The 20,496-nt window shown below is 45.5% G+C and overlaps 2 protein-coding genes across 7 annotated transcripts in view; both read right to left on the reverse strand.

Moving 5' to 3' along the window:
• Positions 1–1,119: 1,119 nt before the first annotated feature.
• On the reverse strand, positions 1,120–2,232 carry LOC149341761 (neo-calmodulin-like). The gene is made up of 2 exons (XM_089542026.1): positions 1,832–2,232; positions 1,120–1,292 (listed from the first exon to the last, which is right to left on the reverse strand). Exons 1-2 carry the CDS (start codon positions 2,163–2,165, stop codon positions 1,120–1,122), a joined length of 507 nt encoding a protein of 168 aa, XP_089398152.1. The 5' UTR covers positions 2,166–2,232.
• Positions 2,233–6,863: 4,631 nt separating this feature from the next.
• The window catches only part of LOC149341762 (protein boule-like), a 37,638-nt gene continuing 24,005 nt past the window's right edge, over positions 6,864–20,496 (reverse strand). For all 6 annotated transcript variants that reach the window (XM_089543931.1, XM_089543926.1, XM_089543929.1 and 3 more), the window contains 2 exons: positions 15,604–15,804; positions 6,864–9,933 (listed from right to left, as the gene is read on the reverse strand). In XM_089543931.1, the coding sequence (XP_089400057.1) occupies positions 9,803–9,933; positions 15,604–15,804 (332 nt within the window). In that variant the 3' untranslated portion in view covers positions 6,864–9,802. The remainder of the gene's footprint in view (positions 9,934–15,603; positions 15,805–20,496) is intronic.

Raw genomic sequence — 20,496 nt, forward strand, 5'->3', positions numbered from 1 at the left:
GTCGACGCCTGGACAAACGGGAGCTTTCGAGCTTTGCCTTATCAGGTTTGGCTGGACAGTACCACGTGGTGGTGATAAAAAACATTTATCATCGATTAAATTGTTACAGAGAGGTGATTGGGGTAGGGCCCTATTGGCCCTTTCCCCTCGCACTACTAGGTGGAGCCCCTATTCCGGTGCCCCATTGGCAAGCAACGCCGCCCGCGTCCGTTGAACCAAGGCCTTTTGGGTCTTGAGGTCTTGACAGCCGAGCAGGGCCGCCTCCCAGTACTCTCTGGTGGGGTTGAGGAAGTAGGGTGGGGGGGGGGGGGGTTAGATGGCTTTGTCTGGCACCCCAAAGCATAGAAGGAGGAGCACCGGCTCTGCCCGGCCCCTTGTAAGGCCCCTTGTAAGGACTGGATCGCGCTGACGAACGCCTCCTCACCAAAATTCTCGCTAACACTGTACTGTGCCCGGCGATGCTGAAGCATTTATGATCACCAACATACCCATGCCCTAACACCATATTTCCCTAAAACAAACTCGTTTAAATGCTCATACTTTCCGCGCACAATAAACGAATGAAATGCACTGCCTGAAGAGATCGTCTCAAGTTCGAGTTTTGCGTCGCTCATTTGTGTCATGTGTCAAACCTTTTGTTTATGTACTAACTTTATGGCGTTTGTAAATTTGCCTTGTAATCTGCTCTTCCTGCTTGGACCACATGAGGTCTGCAGTATTATATGTAAATAAAAAAATAAATTTCAACACATCCTTTGATGGCGCGTGCCAATTCTGCGGGGACGTGGCTACTTCCACTTGATTAGGGCGTGCCAATCCCATCCCATCTATCCGCCCCTAGAGCCAGGAAGCTTGGTGGAATTCTGCTTGCAGCTGCGGCCGATCAACGCTGCATAATGTGCGTGATATTGTAAGGTACACCGCACAAACTGACATGATAGAACAGTGATGAAGAACAGTGCGCTCGCCAAGGCGTTGAAATGCAGCTCACGTGAGCCATGATTCGGAACACCGCATCCAGACACCAGTCCAAAAACTGAAGAGGGAGACACTTACTGAACACACTTTATTTTATGACGTACTTTTACACGCACTGCAAATATGCCGCAAACTTATACATCAGGTGTCCCTGAATAGCAGGTCCAGAAGGTCCTTGTAGGGCAGGCGGTCGTCTTCGCAGGGGCCTGTGCGTCCCAGCTCTCCCAAGACCTGGTCGACCTCTTCGGTGCTCAGTTTCTCTCCGATGGCCGTGAAGAGCCATCGCACTTCGCGGGCACTCACCATGCCGGTGCCTGCGTTTATGGAAACGTTAAGACACTGCGGTGCCGATGCGTGACAGCTGGATACTATGACAATATATATTACGATACCTGTGGTCATCTTGTGCAGATTACCATAGGTATACAAGGGCCGGCGTAATCTCAACGCTTTTAGGCACGAACGAAATGCGCTAGCTTCGACTGTCAATGACTACTCATATAATATCACGCTTGAGCAGAGTATTAAACCAGTGGATTGTTAAGTGCCACAACTGCACTGATGCCTAACCAGGCACGCTGCAGTGGAGGGTTTCTTCAGGTTCCGAGGCGGTTTTTTTTTTTTTTACATGAACCAAAACATCGATCTGGCTGCGGAGCGCTCGACTGCGTACGGCGACGTAAGCGGTAGTGGCTGAGTAGGCATTACAGCATGCGCTGTTAAATATGCATTTCCTGAATTATACGTACTGAAATGAACCACATACAACGAAGTCCATGACATCTCATTTCCCGCACAGAAAAAAAATACAAAACATCATATAAGAATGTGTTTCGAATCATGGATACTGTACCGTCGGGGTCAAGTATCTCCAGCGCCCTGCGCGTCTGCATTTCCTGAACGCTGGCACGATCCGGCTCTCGCAGGTGGCCAAACTCGAGCTTGGCCAGCACCGACAAGAAGCCCATGTAGTCGACGGCTGTGCGCCCACTGCAGGCCTCCAGTTCCTCGCGCACCTCGTCCATCTCGGCCTCGGTGACTGCCAGACCCAGGGCGCGCACTGCCATCTTCAGCTCCTCAAAGCTAAGCTCCAGGTCGCAGTCGCGGTCCAGAAGGGCGAACACTTCGCGCAGCTCGGCATCGTCGCCGAAGCTCGAGTCCACGTTCGACTCGTCCTCTTCCGTCATGGCTCGAATGCGCGCACAGCAAACAGGTACCGGTGGGCTCGAGGTCGCGCGCTTATATGTGCACTAGATGGCCACAGGAAGCTGCCGACTGGACGCCGCGGAACACACCCTCTTTATTAGGACCATATCAGTTGATCTTGTCGTATCTGTCGCACGACAGCGTATGCATGCATAAAATGAATGTCCGGAAGTCTTACGCACTGAAACGCATTTATTGCATGACGATGCCCATGGGTGATAAGCTATAAAATCGGGCTCAGCATAGTCTACGAAGTGCTGCAGGACGTGCTGAGTCGCCACGTTGGATTTCGGGGCTGCTCGGCGCGTTTCGCTTCACAATGACAGAGAGAGTAAGTGCCTTCTCTCTGCGTCATCGCTTTCGCTGTATTTTCTGTTTCACCAAGCAGTAAGAGTTCTGTGTGTCGAAGTGGAGCTTAAGAAGTGCAGTCGACAAAGCCAGAAATATAGTGTAAGCATAGAACGGGAGAACGTTCTCCCCATCGTTGCGAATTAACCCTTTCAGTCGCCATTTTTTGTTTTGACTGAAATCAATTATTTTTTCACCTAAGTAGTATATTCAGGCCTCAAGAAAGGGAATTCGTTAGTTTTCGAACGAGAAAGACCATGCAGGTAAGTTTTTATAACAATGTGGAGAATTCCGTACAGTGTCAGATTTTGTTAGAAATAACAACATCGAAATGTTCTCGTGTGTCAGGGAAACACCCTAGGGATCGTGGAATCGCTTTGTGTTTCGAAGATTCACATTATATGAAATTGAGCGAAAACAGTCGATGTTTTCATTCGTTGAAAAATCTGTGTGCACAAAAACGGCGGACAAAGTGCTCACTGTTATAGGAAATATTATTTACTGCATTCGCTACATGGTGCTGATCAATTTGACTGAAATTATGAAATCACTGTTAATTAAGTGCTCCAGTTTCTCAGAAAAAGGTGTAAATTTGCCGCTTACATTGTGTACAAAGCGCCTGAAAGGTTTAAGAGTACTGTTTGGCGCCACAGTACAGCCCAAGGACACAGGCCAAAGTTCGGCATGCTGTGCGCGGCAGAACGTAATTTGCACGAGGGACAAAAAATGTGAACAAGGCTGCGCATAGCCGTTTGCTGGCACGCTGATAATACCACTGCTCGCTTTTAACGCTCTGTTACGCACCCAAGGTCAAGCACCGCGTTTGCAATCTTCGATAATCCTACGAGTGTCGAAGCAATACTCCATGTAGCAAGTTAATAGCATGAGGAAGGTGCATTCCTCTAGTGATTAACCTATACAAACCCCGATGTTTTTCTGAAGGCACCCTCTCAATTCGTAACCGGAAGAAGGGCAAGTGCACATCGTCCACAGCTGGCTTGTGCTAGAAAAAACGACGACTTCTACATGAAAGTAAGCACGGCGAATACTATATATATATATATATATATATATATATATATATATATATATATATGTATATATATATATATATATATATATATATATATATATATATATATATATATAGGTATTCACGTCTTGGTTTACATTTATTTTACTATTTTGGTTATTGAATAAACAATCGGGTTGGGCAAAGTGTCTGTGCTTGTACATACTGAACCAATTAACTGTTGTAACAGCCGTAAATTCATATCTATGGTGTAATGCAAATCGTCGTGGTTGATATCAAAGCTCCGATATACACCGCCGCTCCCACCCCCGTTTTCCGCTCTCCGAGTCAGCCGACCAAATTCGATGTCCAACCATAACTGAGCGTGCCCGACACAATGGCGAACTCTAAATTTGGTCCGCGTCATTTCCAAAATTTGGTCCGGGCCACTCCCGAAGTTTGACTTTGGCCGATTTGGATCAAGGTTAATGGCCAACCATAACTGACCATGCCCGACATGACGGCGACCTCCAAACTTTGCCCTGTTCCTTTCCAAAAAATTATCCAAGAAAGTTGTTTTGTAGCTTTCCTGAAGTCTGCGTTGTGTGTGCTATTTCTACAGCATTTAACAAGTATCGCTTTCTCGCTTTGCAATCACAGTCACTCTGTTTCTTTATTTTTGGCTCATAGGAGGCGTGGGCCCGAGATGGTAGAAGGCACGTTCGAAATTTTCTAATCGGACCGACAGTTTCAAGAAACTGAAGGCAGTATAGACACTGATTTTTAAAAAAATAAATATGGCCAGCTGATATGAACTAGTTTTAGCATGCCGCCAAGGCGAGAGTCGAGCTGTCAGCGCCTGTCTCTGCGCACGTACTGTTAAAATGCTCGCCAGGCCCGAACAAGAGCCCGAAGAAAGCTTCGAGTGTTTGCGCGGAACAAACCCACGAAACGCGTAGGACTAGCATAGACTGACTCGGAGTCGATGCCAAAAAAGTATAGTCTGGAGATTAAATTAAACACAATCGCACGCAGTCCTGGTATATCCTTTGATTGTTGGCAAATTGTAATTATGAGAGCACTGTTTTTTGAGCATATCTGATTGTCCTGAGCCATTTCATAGAAGGAAGAGGCCTCATTGCTCCTGCGACTTCCCCGTGTGCTGCTAGCTCGTATCATTCGATGCCGACCGAGCAGTTTGGTTTATTGGGGTTTAACGTCCCAAAGCGACTCAGGCTATGAGGGACGCCGTAGTGAAGGGCTCCGGAATTTCGACCACCTGGGGTTCTTTAACGTGCACTGACATCGCACAGTACGGGCCTAGAATTTCGCCTCCATCGAAATTCGGCCGCCGCGGCCAGGATCGAACCCGCGTTTTTCGGGTCAGCGGCCGAGCGCCGTAACCGGGACAAATCCCGGTTACGTCCCGGGACAAATCTAGGAGGGGGGACGCTTTTATGCTGACCCCCTTCCCCGCGCGATTTACGCCACTGGTGAACGCGAGTCACCAGCTGCTGAGGTCAAATAACCAGCCACTTTTCGGAAAGAACGGCAAAACAGCCTGAATCACACGCGTATAAACTTCCAAACGTCTACCTCGAGCCGCAGTCTGAATGACCTCTTGAATTCAAAGTTTGTTGCAATGGCACGGCACTGAGGAGGCCATGATCGAGGAGACCTAAAGGCAGCATGGTGACCCGTCTAAACCCTCTCGCGCCACCACCAATTCGTCATTGCCTCGACAGTGTGCCTCATGTTCACGGCAAACGAAAGGCACACGAAGCTTTCGCTTTGTGTGAAGATTCCCGCACCGCAAAAATTTGACGAGGAAACACCTAATCTGCGAGAATCTAATCTCCGACGGTCACCACCAGCTTTGGATAGGGAAGTTGTGGAAAGTTTACAATGATACATTTCCTTGACGAGTACTTATCTAGACCCACTCCTCACGTTCGCGTCCTTTCAATAACTTCTCTCCCATACAGATAAAGGGTCATCTTCCCTCTCTCCTTTCAAAGAAGCCGTCGATACTCCGACGTAGCGCGCGCGCGCGCGGCACGGCGACGTCACGTCGGCAAAACGCGACCGTCGTCTAAACCACGGTGGAAGAATATAGTCTGTTTCACCGTGGTCTAACCGCTAATGGCGTGTCGGGCGTTCTGCGCATGCGCTTCGCCAGGAGGAACCACTGCGCCGCGTCGGAGGACTGTAGGGGGACCCGAATTTGCGCCTGGCGCGCCGTTGCCGACTTTACGTGACTCGCTCGCCCGCGCGCCGAGAACGCTGGATTATATCCGCGCCTTTAGCCAGTACGCGTTGTTAGAGGTCAGAAATTGTGGGATGTTTAAACAGGTTAACGATTTTGGTTCGAGCGGTAGCAAAGAATAATTCCTCTTTGTCGTCATTGAAAAAGCAGTACTTTCCAGCATTTTCAACACTGAAATCATGGCGGCGGCCGCCCGTTTTACGCCGCATGCGGGCACGCCGATATTCCGCCGCGCGAAGTTCGTGGTGCAAGTTCGCACCGTGTGGGTAGGCCTTCAGTTGTATCCTACTACTACAGACGCGGCGCATCTGTAAACGAGTGCTTAGCGCCGCTTAGTCTACACTATAGATACAAAGTTTGCGTCAGAACGAATGCTACCGCGTGATTCCCGGCTCAACACCACTGCTGCTAACGCGCAGAGACACCATTACTTTTAAATGGTTGGGCAGCACAAGTTTTTTTATTTATTCAATATATTTTCATTCAGTTTTTTCTGTTTCCCTTTTTTCTGCACTGTTCAAAGATGCATTCGTTTCATACGCACAAAACTTATATTGACATGGGCAGCTTTTAAACACGCACACACTAAAGGTGATCGACAGCATTAAAAAGCTTGCACACAATCAGTTTCAATTCTGCTAATCATGCTCACGAACATGGTCAGTCAATGACTACTGTCCGGACATGATTGAACATGATGTTGGAATTGAAACAAAGCTTTAAGAGTGACTGTATGACGCAAAGCTCAGCCACAGTGTGCTTTACATAAAGTTCTAGAATCGAGTTTGTCAAAAATCTGACACCGAGCAATACCAATTAATATTGCGGGGTGGGGTGGGCACCCCACCCCACCCAACTCTGCAATAATCCCCCACACCCAACCAGTTACAAAGTTCCTGTGCACGGAATCAGCGGAGGAATGCCACTCAGCATGCAGTCATCTTGTAAGGAGTCTTCCTACAATGTGCTATGCCTTTATTGCAATGTGCACCTACTCTCGATGATGAGGTAGGCTACTATTTTTAATTGTTCTGCAGAAATGAAAACTCACAATTTCGCGTTCATTTTTTATTGTTACTACAGCAGCAAATACGCGCTCCGCATTGTAAACAGCAACTTTCGGGACACCAAAACGGCGTATACTTTTATAACAGACAGAGGCCAAGATCCCTTCTTACCAGCAAGGTGATGACACTAAAAAACAAAATTATCTGTACCAAAAAGCATTTGTATAAAAAATGCAAAGCTAAAAAAATGCTCTATTGCTTTCTTCCACATGGATAAAAATATTTGGCATGAAAAAGTCTAATCAGTCCTACACACTTCAAAATTTGAACTTCCTGTAGATAGATACACTTGAATTTGCTCAGGCCCTCAAAAAAAAAAAATAAGAGCTTGAAATTCGCAAAAAAATTGTCAGAAAATACCTGCTCTTAGACAGAACTGTATAGATGTGGAAATCAGAAATGGAGCACTTTCACCATCCATCAATAACCTGAGATCATCGCTAATGTCTCCTGACATACTTTCTATGACCAGCAAAAAAGTTGATGGAATATTCATTCACATATGGCACTGAAGGATGGTTGCAAAAGGCAACAAGAGGGACGGCACTGTGTGTTTAACGAGTGTGCTAAAAACACTTTGCACACACACGCTACCTTTCTTTGGCTTTTTAAAAACTGGGGAGAGGCACACAACACCTATCTGAGGAATCTCTGTGTAACATCTGGTTCTCAGAACAAAAAAAACAGTCTTTCTTGCAAACTATTGCACAAGCCAGTTAAGTATACAGCACTACTTTTGTGCCTACACTGACAACTGCACCTGTAACAACAGTGTATGTCTGAAAAAAGGGAAAGGAAGGTGGGTGAGTGGAGAGATTGCACTAAGTTTGAGTTGTCCTAGGACACGCAAACCTCAGATTCTACCCCTTGCAAGCAATTCAAATTTACTTTGGGGCTATCAGTGCAGTGACCAGTTGCCTTGTGATAATTTTTATACGTATATATATATGTATAATATATTATATATATAAGTATGACACATGAAAATGGACTAGCCACTAATCACAGGCTTTTTCATTGCAATCTTTTGTACTGCTCGTTCTGTAGAAAAAAAAAAACCTGCAGAGAAAGGGACAGTATCACATTTTGTGGCGAACAATACGTGACAACTGCAGAGTTCCGGTTAAGTAGACATCACAGCACCCACGAGAGTAAGGCACAAGCAGCAAACGAATGGCACTGCTTGCCATCATCACAGACTGGACCGTGCTGTGCGAGCCACTAAACGAACAATGGTAATACACAAAGCATCATCAGAAAAAAAGATGCTTGATTACACTTGAGTAACAGGAGAAAAACTCTCTGCGTGCCACTTGCACCACAGCTCTGAAGGCGACTCTTCTAATAACGGTCACAAAACTAACTAGTACACAAAATATCTGGATGCAGTGCACTTTGCTGAGTCTGGGTGTAACTACTATATTGACAGTCTATGCTCATGTAATGCCTTGAAGTTAAAGTCTGCAAACATTGCACATATTTCTATTTTCAAGTACAGTGCTTTGACTTAAGGTTTCTCAATGTTCCGAGCCATATATATGAACAGCGCAGAGATTGCAGTGATGTTGTGCATGTTAAATGTCCAGAATTAATAAGTAGTCATAACTCAGATCACTGGTCTAATAAACTACCGCCGCTACGAGGTCATGGACAGCAGAGAAATGAAATGAGCACATCTCTGAACTTAATCAAAAGCTATCAAATTCATAGGTTCATGGCACAACACTTTCAGTGTTAGAACTTTAAAGTCTAAGCTCAGCAAAGGTATCTATCACCCATAATCACAGATATGAGGGCTTTACAGCTGATGGTATGCAAGCATTCCATGCTTTCTACTGACAGAAAGGAAAGGGAATATGCATATTGTGCGTGAACTCGTTTTCTTGAAGAAAAGTGAACCTAAACTGCCTCTACCACTAAAGGCACGATGTGTGAGAAGCTTGTTGACAGAGCAGTACACTACTTTAAGCACCTATGGTGTTAATACTGTTCACATATTGCACGCTATGAATACTGCTGGTGCAGCTGAATGAAAACTACCTGAATGACACTGCTTAATGCTGACAGCACGAAGAACAAATGTTCCGGAAATGAATGCCTTGCATTTAAGCGGGAAACCAAATCAGGAAAAACTTCGACACAAGTGATGCAAGTGCTTACTGATGAGCATTTTTCTTTTTTTTGCATTCTATTGATAACAAACTGATCCTCATATCAATGCTGGCACACCATGAAGCACCTTTAGGGTTTCCTCTTCTCTGTAGCATATAGCAAAATCTTCGAACTTGCACGTATAGTGAAAAAAAAAAAAAATGTAAACAAGCCTCATAATATGTTTCTGAGCAATAGAAGTGAAACATGAATGGTCACAACTGTGCATATTGTAGACACAATAAAAAAAAAGCAAGAACAGTAAACCTTTAGAATGCCTATCCAGTTACACAGTCATTGTGAGTAGTACAAAAATATGGTGAACAAAGAACAGGAGCTGAGCTTAGGTGGAAAAACAAAATACTGAAGCTCACAGTGTATTTGAGGCAGAGGTCCTTGCTTCAGTTGCAACTAGCCAGTTTTGCACAAAGAAAGCTTCACAACAAGACGAAATCAAAACAAGTTGACAGCATTGAAAAAAAAAAAAAGGGCACCTGAAATAAGTCTGGCTAGTCAGTGTAGGCCACACACCCTGCAGTTACCAAAGTGCACCAGTTTCTCGACGTACACAAGCATGTGAGGCCTGGAGAGAGAAAGAAGAAAGAAAAGCTTGCGGAGGAAGAGCTGGACAGGTGGCAATGTTGTAGACTTTGTTGAGAATCTGTGACAGGAAACCCGTGGGCAGGCCCAAGAAAGAGGCAAAGCCAGCCTGTGGGCAGCAAAATGCCACCGCAGTGTCACACAGCGGCAGGAGGGTCTGGGGAAGTCTGGCTGCTAGGGGCACTGGGAGCGAGTGCTGGCTGGAGTGGGAGGAGTTCCGAAGAGGCAGTCTCGCCAGGTTGCCCCCCCACGCTTGGCAGCCTCACTGTACTGGGGTTGGCCATCACAGAGATCCCGTTCACCACCTGCACGGGTGCACCAGAGAGCTGCAGCCACCCCCCACTTGTCTGGACAACACCCAGTGCCTTTCTCCCCAGCATGCATGTGGGCTACTAAAAGCTCCTCAGCAATTTCAGACAGTCAAGGTTGGTGATGATTTGATTTTAATGGCACAAGGGCAGCTTGGAAGAGCTTCCTGGCTAATTTATTTGGCCCGCACGACGTGAGGCCCTATTTTTTAGGGTTAAACCCTATTTTTTCCTGCAAATGCACCTTACAGAGAATGTACATTTACCTGCACAAAGCTGAAGACACCATATGAGAATTAGTGGATATCCTGTGCTTATTCAAGACTGGTTTTTGGTCAATTGGCAATTTTAAGCTTTTACCATTTTAGTCACAGCTTCATTTAGTCAGCAAATAATTTTGAAAAGTGCATTTTAGAAGCAAGAGGCCGAAACAAAGGTACTGACCAGGTGTTCTCATGGCATCATTGTGTGAAGCGCTATCCATGCTAAAGATGACCTGCTCCAAAGCTCTCATGCATTTAACATGGTTGCTGTAATGCTGGATGTTTTTGCATTGTGCGAGGCACACAGGTCTTCGACTGACGTGTAAGTGCTGTGTAAAAGATTGGAAACATATGGGCCGAAATATGAGGGTTCTACCAAAAGTAATGCAAAAGTTGGTATAATTTTTGTATTAATTGCCATACATCATTCAAAACCTATAAGCTTGTACAGCAACTCTTTTTCAATACAAAGGTACAGCTCAACGCAGCCTCCCAAGCGATACAATTGGGCTAGTGTCAAATACTCTACTTGCTGACGGCTCGCATCGGTAGTCACATTCTCCCACTATGTGGTTTGTCTTCAACACTGGTATTCCTTGTCTAACCTCTTCAGGTGCTAAGCATACCTAAGCATACTCAAATTTTCATACACAACGCGAATTTCCGCCTTTGAATACCACGCTCTTATCATTTGGACCCTCCTTGCCAAGTCTGTGGCACCATCTCTCGTAGCTACTGCGAAATGTGCTTGTAAAAAACAAAAAAAAGATTGGCATCACTACGTTTTTTTTTTGGCGGGACGAGTAAATAGCTTTTATTCTTGCATGCTATCTTTTAAAAAAGTCGTGAATGATCTGGAATGTGTCAATAGGTTAATGTAGAAACGCCACACTAATTTTCCTTGTCACAGACAAAGGAAAAGCGCTGCGGTGAATGTTCAGAGTGGCGCGTCCACGAATGTGGACATGGTACCTTAATGCTGATATTATCAAAGAGGCTTTTTTGCCCAGCGTGCACCAATTTTTTTTTTTTGCCACGTGTGGCATGAAACCGGTCTTATTGCTTACAGGTTTCAATGTTGAAACCATGCTTTTACAAGGAGAACGTAGGACGACTCAAGCACTAAAGCGCTGTTCATGAAAACAGCTGATGAAGAAGTGCCTCCAAAGAAGAGTGGCTGGCCGAGCAATGAAGCCCTGCAGATGGTCGCAAAGAACCACCACTACACTGAGCCGCTGCCGACAAACATAGCGCATTACGATCAGTGCTTAAAGTCACGGGTGTCTCGGAGGGTCTCAGATTCCCTACCAATTATGAAAAGGGATCTGAGACCACATATGCTAGAATGTAGACTGCATGAATCGGAAGGAAGGGACCATTTTTATGCTTCTTTTCAGTGGTGGCCTGAACATTTCTTCCCCATTGTTTTGAAACTTTCGCTGTGGATTTTAGCAAGAACCATTAAGATCTTGTATAAAACTGGACACTGAGAAAAATACAGAGTGGCAGCGCTACACAAGGGGGGATGAAAAAGGGGAACCTAAGCCCTCACACCACAAGTCAGTTCAGGGCTGGCCGCTCAGCTCCAAGGCTACAAAACAACAAACAGCACACTAGTAAAGCGTGACGGTAGTTTGTTTCAGGTCTCTAATTTGAAATGAGCAAACAATGACCTTTAAAAGTGATTTCTCCCATATGTAAAAACCATGCATAAAACAGGCAACAAGCTGCTTTCTCTCCCCCCCTTCACCTGTGCTCAGGTCACTGGAGACCTCTTCTATGGAGCCAGACTTTAAGCACTGCCTATGATGGAAGCGAACATTGGCCCCAACTTCTGAACACGTTAATTGCACAATGGTGCCAACATGAAGGTTGCGCATCTGAAGCTGTGTTCGCCACCGGGAATGCCGAATTTTCCTCTGCCTGCCGGCACAGAACGACTTATTTTTTTCATAAGTCACGAACTAAAGAATAATTCTCTGAAGTGTATATTCTCACAGCTAAACATTTATTTATGTCTCCCGATCAGTTAGAAAAGGCAAGCAAATGTTGCAGTGTTTACGTTCATGTAGCAGCTTTTAGGTGCTACGTCCACATCTGTGGTTGTAAATAAAATATAATCAAATATGAATATTTTTGCGCAATTTTTTGCACATCACTTCTGCTTGGTACATTGATCACGATTTATGCAAAAAAAAAAAAAGTTCCTTTCAGCAGACTTAATCGGAGCCTGAAGGGGTTAAACTTCGTTACCCATTTAAGCACATTGCTCTTGTTAATGGTGCAATCTTCGTAAACTCATTAGCCTTCAGAGAATGTCGGACAGCCTGCTTCCTTCCTTTGTCAGAAACTCCACGATAACCAGTTGCTTCTCCTTGCAATCTATTAGCTATAAGCAGTGAAAAATGTCCATTATTACATGCAAAAAAATTGACGGCTATAATACGGCTACAAACACACAGAATTTTTACGATGCACGTGGGTTATTAATACCACATGCCAACTTTTGTATTACTTTCGGTACAACCCTTGTAACTGAATGTATGAGAAAAAGAAAGTCACCGCATAACCATCTCTTTAGTGCAACCTGCCATTTCCATATTCATGAAATAATGAGCAAAAAAAAGGGCTTTATGTATAGTGCAAAAACAAGCACTTATATTAAGTTGTCTTTTGCTGCAAAAAAGGACCAGGAAAAAAAAAATGGCCAACTAGAGAAATTTTCACCCAATAACCCAACATGTATTTGAATTTCACCTAAAAAATATCGGCCAATTTTTACCTCGAAAAACAGACAAAATAATGAAGGGCCCTACACATTGGTAGTATTAACAGACATGAGAATGAGCAAAGAGAAAGCGGGATAACTGTTCAATTGCAATCAAAACTTAATGGGAAAAAAAAATATAGGCAGCAAAAAAGCCCTCAACATTGAGAAACAGAATAGGCGCCTGAAAAATGCAGCACGCGGCAAGGAAATAGCAATATGCTGGAAAGATTCACAATTACTTGAATACAATTGACACTTAACTTTTGCAAGCCTTCCCTCTCCATCTGATTTGAAGCACCCCTCCTCACTGATGGCAAGCTGATCCCTTACAAACTAGTTCAGTTCATGGCTTCACAGCAACCACGCTCAACCTGTGAATGGGAGATTTACAAGTACTGCAACTAATGAACTGTCTTGAGATATACAAAGTTCCTAACTCGGCTGATAAAGCATGCATGACTTAGAGCATGTGATTGTGTCAACAATGCGACGACGGTAGCAGCAGCAGCCACTGCCATCTCTCCCACGGTGCACCATGGCTCAGATGATGCCACTCCCCCCGTGATAGGGGGTTGGAGGTGCCTGCTCCGCAAGTCCTTTTTCCATCTGCCTACCCATCGTGGCTTTGCGAAATGGATCCTGTTTTTGCTTCAAGATTCGAAACCAGCAGCACAGACTGTCAGTGGTGGAAAAGAGCAAAGTACGAAGCGGCACACCAGTACTAACTTGTTCGTTGCTTCGCGGCATAACTCAAGGCCAGCGCTAACTTCTAGCTGACGACCCTTTTTTAAAGATTTCACCAGCCAGATTTCGAGGTAACTGAATTTCATCGTGAGACCCTTTCCAGAAAAGCGGCCACAAACGCATGGTGCATACCGCACGACCTGGAAATATTTAAACAATATTTCTTGACATGAGAGTTGAGTTTACGAGGGTCTCCTGTAATGGGCTCAGGCATCCTTGAACATTTGATGCTAAAAACATTTGATGTTAAAAACATTTTGCGCAGTTTCATAACACAAAGTGGACAGTGAAAGGCTGATGTGTAGTGATTCCACATCATTGTCTGCTCTGTGTTCAGAAGTTGCACAAAGACTGCACCAGTTGAGTCGCCATAGTGAAGGGCTCCAGGTTAATATTAACAACCTGACATTCTTTAAGGTGCACTGCCATTGCACAGCACACACATAGGAGTCTTTTGCATTTCACCTCGAATTCCACAAGTTATAGGAGCACGGTGAAAAACCCTAAGGGTTCGAGATTAATCTTTAGCTCTTACCCACGACACCACTTTCTCCCAATTTTCACCTCCTTCTCTTCCTCCTTCCTTGAAGGCACAGTCTGACAACTACTGCGCTTTTCCTCTGGTCACAAGCAATAAATACCGTATTTACTCGCATAATAGGTGCACTTTTTTTCCAGAAAATCCGGCTCAAAGTTCAGGGTGCGCCTATTACGCGGGGTAAAATTTCCGGGCCGCACCCCGTTTTCGTGAAGAAAATGTAAAAAAAAAAAAAGATCCGTGTAAGGGCCGCACCGAAACTTTCCACAACACACGCGGTAATAGCCTTTGGAATGCACGCGCCGAGGCCTCCGCGATCGGCTCCAGCTGCGCACAACGGGCGCTTGATCGCAGAGGCCACGCACGTGCACAGGAGCTTCCAGACGCCGCCCACGGAGGACGCCCAAGGCCAAGCTCATCATCATCATCATCATCGTTTTCCTCCGCCGCGAGCTTTCGCTATCTATATCGCCATCAGCATCTCCAGCTCGTTTTTTTTGTTGTTGTTGTTGCTGTCAACTTCCGGGATTTGCGGTAGCGCGATAGTTATCGTGGTTTATGGCTTTGCCGTGGAGCGTTGCTGTTTTAGCTCGACGGGCAAGCACCTTAACAGCTACACGGCTGGGAGTTTGTTCTCGAACACGGCAAGCGTGCGGCAGGTTGGAAAATACGACGTGGCCGAGAAGTGCGGCAGTTGCGACTGCGGCGTCCCTAAATTTTCGTACGCGACTCCAAGCGCCGAGGTTTTAGTGGGCCTAAGTCGGGAACGTTTCCGGCTGGAGATGAAGCTTTCCAAACAGACGTTTAAAGTGAGCATCCCTGAAAACTGTGTGCGGCTGTTCTATGCGATGTCGTTGTACGTGCTGTGGGTCCGCAGCAGCTGCGATGGCAGCAGCACTAGTAGGGACTAGTAGTCAGTTCAGCAAAAACTTTGTTAAAATAAAGATTGGGAAGTGGGGGGTGGCGAGGCGTCGGCTTGCAATCGTGTAAATACAGTATTGATCACAGTGCCAAGTTCGGGGTGCGCCTATTATGCGCGGAAATAAAAAAATCTGATTTTCCGCGCCCTAACTAGGGGTGCGCCTATTATGCGAGTGCGCCTATTACGCGAGTAAATACGGTACTATCATATTCATCGTCATTGTCACTAGTCATATTCATCGTCATTGTCACTAGTACAGTGTATACGAATGCTAGTGTGCCAGGTTCCTCTGACGCAACAGGACAATTCAACTCTAACTCCAGATGAAGCCATTGTGAACCACCAGTTTCCTCTGAGGATTACATAAGAACTCCGCAAAAGTCTTACCATTCGGAAACGTGACCAGTTTCATGGGCTAAATGGTGCATACCTTGGGAACAGTCCTCGAGGAAGGTGCAAAGTGCCTCGGGGGGTGCCGTGTAGCGCCTCTGCCTCGGCGCCAGCTCACGGGGACGCCGGGGCATCTGTGCTGGGGTGTTGGCCCCCAAAAGCGAGTTGGGGGTGGGGGCGCTGCCATCACTGCTGTTGCTGGGTGTACACGGGGTGCCGGGACTTGAGGGGCGCTTAGCCCCTGAGCAGTGCAAAAGCCAGGCAATGGATATGGGCAAGTGTCAGCAAAACATCAAAAAAATCAAAGATGCATCACAGCAGAGCTTTTACAAGACAGCAATTTGCAGCTGATCGAACAGCTCGCGACTAGCCTGGTAGCTCGCATCGTCTTTACACAGTCAAAACTGCCAGAGCTAAAAAAACCTGGGAGAACAGTTCTTCAGCCTAAAACGGTTTGCTGCGACCTCTTCAGCTCTGCTGATACAAATAACAGCAATCCCATGACACAGTAAAGAGCCCAAGGCCCCGAACCACACCTCAAGCATGACAAGTTAAAAGAACCCTGAAATAATTTTTATGGTCACATTCTATAAAGTATGGCACCAGTAGAAGAGGTCCTTGTTGACGCCAGAGTCGATTTTTAAGTTCTATACGAAAAGTCCATAATTTATGAACAAAATTTGAAAACAGCAACTCTTAGCCAATTAGGCGAACCACTCTGCATATCCACAACTACATATACTAAATGTCACACTGCTAAGAAATATTTCTGCCCCATAATGATACGCAACATGCTGCCAGTAAAGCCAACTAAGTCTTACCCATACACTGGTGTCAACAGTGGTGACATTTCAGTGTGGCACTAACAGTAGGAGTAGGGACATCTAGTTCTCAGGTTCTCTGTTAAGGTGAAAGCGAGGTGCAGGATTTCAGCAATGAGAAAAACTGAAGAAACTATAAATTTACCGCACAAGAGTGTTTTATGGGCTGCGAGGTCTTAAGGTACACAAAATAAGAGGGAGGGTGCCCCCTTTCCCTGGATACATGCCTGAGAGGAGGTAGCATGATGGAAATTTTGCTAACTTTCAAACACGTTTGAGCCATCTGTGTGCTCCTTTGAATATTTATTATAGAGCCCCGACAGAGACCAGTTGTATTTATTTTTATGCATCAGTAAACGGCTTCGTTTTGTATGTGCGGCTGTTATTTTTGCTTATTGTGTCGCTAGTCCAATGTGCACCTTTTTGAAGCACCATTAAATGCCCAACCGTTCAGTACATCTCCCATGGTAGCCGTACTCTTTCCAAGAAGACTAGAAGAGAGCGTAGCTCAGGCTAACGAGACATTGCAGTGCTGTATCCAGTCTTCCAAATGGGGTAACCAGTGCTTAAAGTCAGGGGGGTCTCGGGAGATCATACATCCCTCACCAGTATTGACAAGGGATCCAAGACCCCCGTCCTAGAATGTGGAGACTGCATGAATCCGCAGCAAGCAACCAATTTTTACTCTTGTCAGTGGTGGTCAGAACATTTCTTCTCGAACGATTTGAAGGCTTGGATGTGACTTTTAGCAAGAATCATTAACATGTTCCAAGAAGGAGAAAAATAAAGTTGGAAGCACTACACAAGGGATGGATGAAAAAGGGAAACCCCTGCCCTCACACCACAAGTTAGTCCAGAACTGGCCGCTCAGCCCCAAGGCTACGCACCAACAACCACACCGGTGGAGCTTGGGGTGTTTGTTTCAGGTCTATGATATAAAATGAGCAAACAACAACCTTCAAAAAAGATTTCTCCCCTTTGCAAAAAAAAAAACCATGTGTAAAAAAGTCTGCAAGCCACTTTCTCTCTCTGCCTCTCCACCTGTGCTCAAATCACTATGGACCCCCTTCGATGGAGCCACACTTTAAGCACTCGCTATGATGGAAGCAACTGTTAGCCCTAACTTCTGAATACGCCAAGAGCACGAGAGTGCAGATGTGATGGCTCTACATCCAAAAGCCATGTTCAGTGCCGGAAATGCGGAATTCTCCTCTGCCTGTCGCCATAGGACTGCTTTTATCTGTTTCATAAGTCATGACCTAAAGAATAATTCTCTGAAGCATAAATCTATGCATTTATTAATGTCTAATGGTCGGTTAAAAAAAAGGCAAGAAAATGTTGCAGTGTTTAAGCTCATGTAGCAACTTTGAAGCGCTATGTACACATATGTGGACGCAAATAAAATGTGCTCAAATGTGAAAATTCTTGCATAATTTTTAACATCTCACTTCTGCTTGGTCTACCAACTGTTTACACACACACACAAAAAAAAATTTCCTCTCAGCAGATTTAATTGGTGCTTGAAGGGGACATAAGAAAAAATGCCTTCCGCCATTATGTTTTCTCATCAATGGATGTGACAAGCAAACCTGTTCGTGCTTTTGTGGTTCGAGCTCTCGCTGTTTGCAATCAAATAAAGAGACACCATCAACAGTTGTGTGGAGCACGCTTTGATGAGCCCTCATTGTTGATGACATCCCTGGTCACGTGACAGTGACACCACAGTCAGGTGATTTCACATGGCACCACGTGACAGACATGATCACATGATGTGTTGTCCCTTCAATATAGTTTGCGCACTCCTATGCTAAGGTGTTAAACTGAAAACACTCACAGACCACATGAGCCACTAACAGCTTCGCTGTAAAAAAATAACCTATAACCTTGGTGTCCCTACTTCTTAAAAAAAGAAAAAAAAGTAGAGCATGAGCAAGGGAATGATAAGCAATTTCCAAAAGCCAGAGGTGCAACTGACACAATGAGCAACAAGTACAAGGATGCACAAAAAAGAGACTACAAAAAAAGGATCTGGAGCCAACAGCAACAGATACAATGAAAACACTAAAAATGCAGGCTAGCGACATCACACAGCTAACTAAAATGCTTGCAAGCAAAGACAGGGACACATGCTTTAAGAAACAAAAGAAGAAATTCATCCAGTGTGCTAGAGTTACTGTGATGCTGAGTTAGCCACATCAAACACAGAAGGAGTCATCATGAGTCACAAAACCCAACTCACAACAAAAGTACCCCTAAGCACACTTATAACGAATGCTCGATTATAATGAACAAGGGCGGTAAAGATGTGTATTAGGGTAATGACACTGTCTCAGACACACCAAACAAGCGTGGCCGCACAACTCTATTAGAGCGAACGAGAAGGCATCAGAAACTTGGACCTGCAGCTGAAAAAAATCGAGCTTCCTGCAAGAGCAGTGACAGAAAACCGCCTCCGAGCCCATGTCACACAACTCCCTTCTTTCTCCGGAAAGATTGCTTTGGTTTATGGTTTATGGGGGTTTAACGTCCCAAAGCGACTCAGGCTATGAGGGACACCGTAGTGAAGGGCTCTGGAAATTTCGACCACCTGGGGTTCTTTTAACTTGCACTGGCATCGCAAAGTACACGGGTCTCTAGAATTTCACCTCCATTGAAATTCGACTGCCGCGGATGGGATTGAACCCGCGCCTTTCGGATCAGCAGCCGAGCGCCATAACCACTGAGCCACCGCGACGGCCCGGAAAGAATGTGGCGCCTTGAGAAACCTATAATAAAGATGAGATGCACATAGTGCAGACGAAACTGTATCACATCTGGCCGCCAAAAATGTATGTCTCGGTTGAAAAGCCATGCTTGCACTGGTGTAAATAACAGAAGTCCTGACAGTACCGTCATTCTGTGAATGAGCATTGAAGACAGCCTCTATGGCAGCCATTTGTCATCGGCAAGTCTCACAAGCCGCAGTGCTTTAGGAGCTACTACATTCTGTTGGGTACAGACACAACACAAAGGCCTGGATGGTAAGGCACTATTGTTCATTTGATTAGTGTGCCACTAGACAAGAATTCAGATGAAATATAGGGACGATGTGTGACTGCTCGCCCAGTGGCTTGCTGAGTCCGATTACTACATGGCAAGAAAAAAAGTTTCTGCTCCTGGTCGCCAACTGTGTGGAGCACCACGTGCTTAGCTTCCCTGACTGCGGTGCGCATGCTCTTCCATCGAATGCAACAAGAGCAGCCACTGGACATGGGCATCATTTGCGCACTCAAGGTGGAGTAACTGAGGCGCGTCGAAGCGCATGTTGATAGCAAATGACAGACCAGACACTGACATCCCAGTTTAATGTTTTCATTCACCATCATGGAAACGATAAAGGCCGCTTGTATGGAACTGGCTGTGGAGTGCATCATGAATTGTTTCCGTGGGGCAGGATTCAGAGACCCCGGAATGACGAAGGGCACGATAAAATACCCCCATGTTCAAATGCACTTGGTTTCGTGGCAGTGTGTCAATGCACAGCTGGCCTGATTCTCCTAGGATGACTCCATTCGTGCGGTTGATGATGCAGACATTGCAGAGAAAGCTGTATAGCTTTCCTTTGTAGCCGCTTGGCTGCGCTCGGGTGGATGTCAATGAGTAATTACTCTCTTCTTAGACACTGCAGAGCCGCATATTTACAAAGCCACTGTACGTGAAGTACGAGCACTGCCAAGAACCTGATGAAGACGATGACGAGGAGGCCAACATACCACCGGGTGCCGCAAAAGTTTCAACTGCGCTTAGTTATACACATCCCCAAGCAGCTTGCAGGCAGCAAGGGTCTCGGCGAGAAGCACATTACCGCTTTGGACAGCTTAGAAAGCGCTGCGACAGGGTCTACTGTGATAAAGAAGACATGAATAACATATTTCTCATTAAAAAATAAATGCCCCTTTTCTTTGTTTATTTTTGGCTACAATACGGGAAGTCCAGTTACTTGCAACCTCGGATAAAAGAAATTCAATCCGCACTACCGTCAGGCTCGTTACAAGTGAGCTTGACTGTATGACTAAATTTTGACAGCAGTAGTATGTATTTGTAACAGCCCAATACTGTCGCGAATATATAAC

This window comes from Amblyomma mixtum, chromosome 5 (assembly GCF_055824585.1).
Source record: "Amblyomma mixtum isolate Tamu chromosome 5, ASM5582458v1, whole genome shotgun sequence".
NCBI lineage: Eukaryota > Metazoa > Arthropoda > Arachnida > Ixodida > Ixodidae > Amblyomma > Amblyomma mixtum.

Coding starts and splice junctions, on each gene's coding strand:
- LOC149341761 (XM_089542026.1), bottom strand. CDS start 2,165: ATGACGGAAGAGGACGAGTCGAACGTGGACTCGAGCTTCGGCGACGAT. Junction 1,293..1,831: donor GGAGATACTTGACCCCGACG/GTACAGTATCCA, acceptor CCATAAACGCAG/GCACCGGCATGGTGAGTGCC.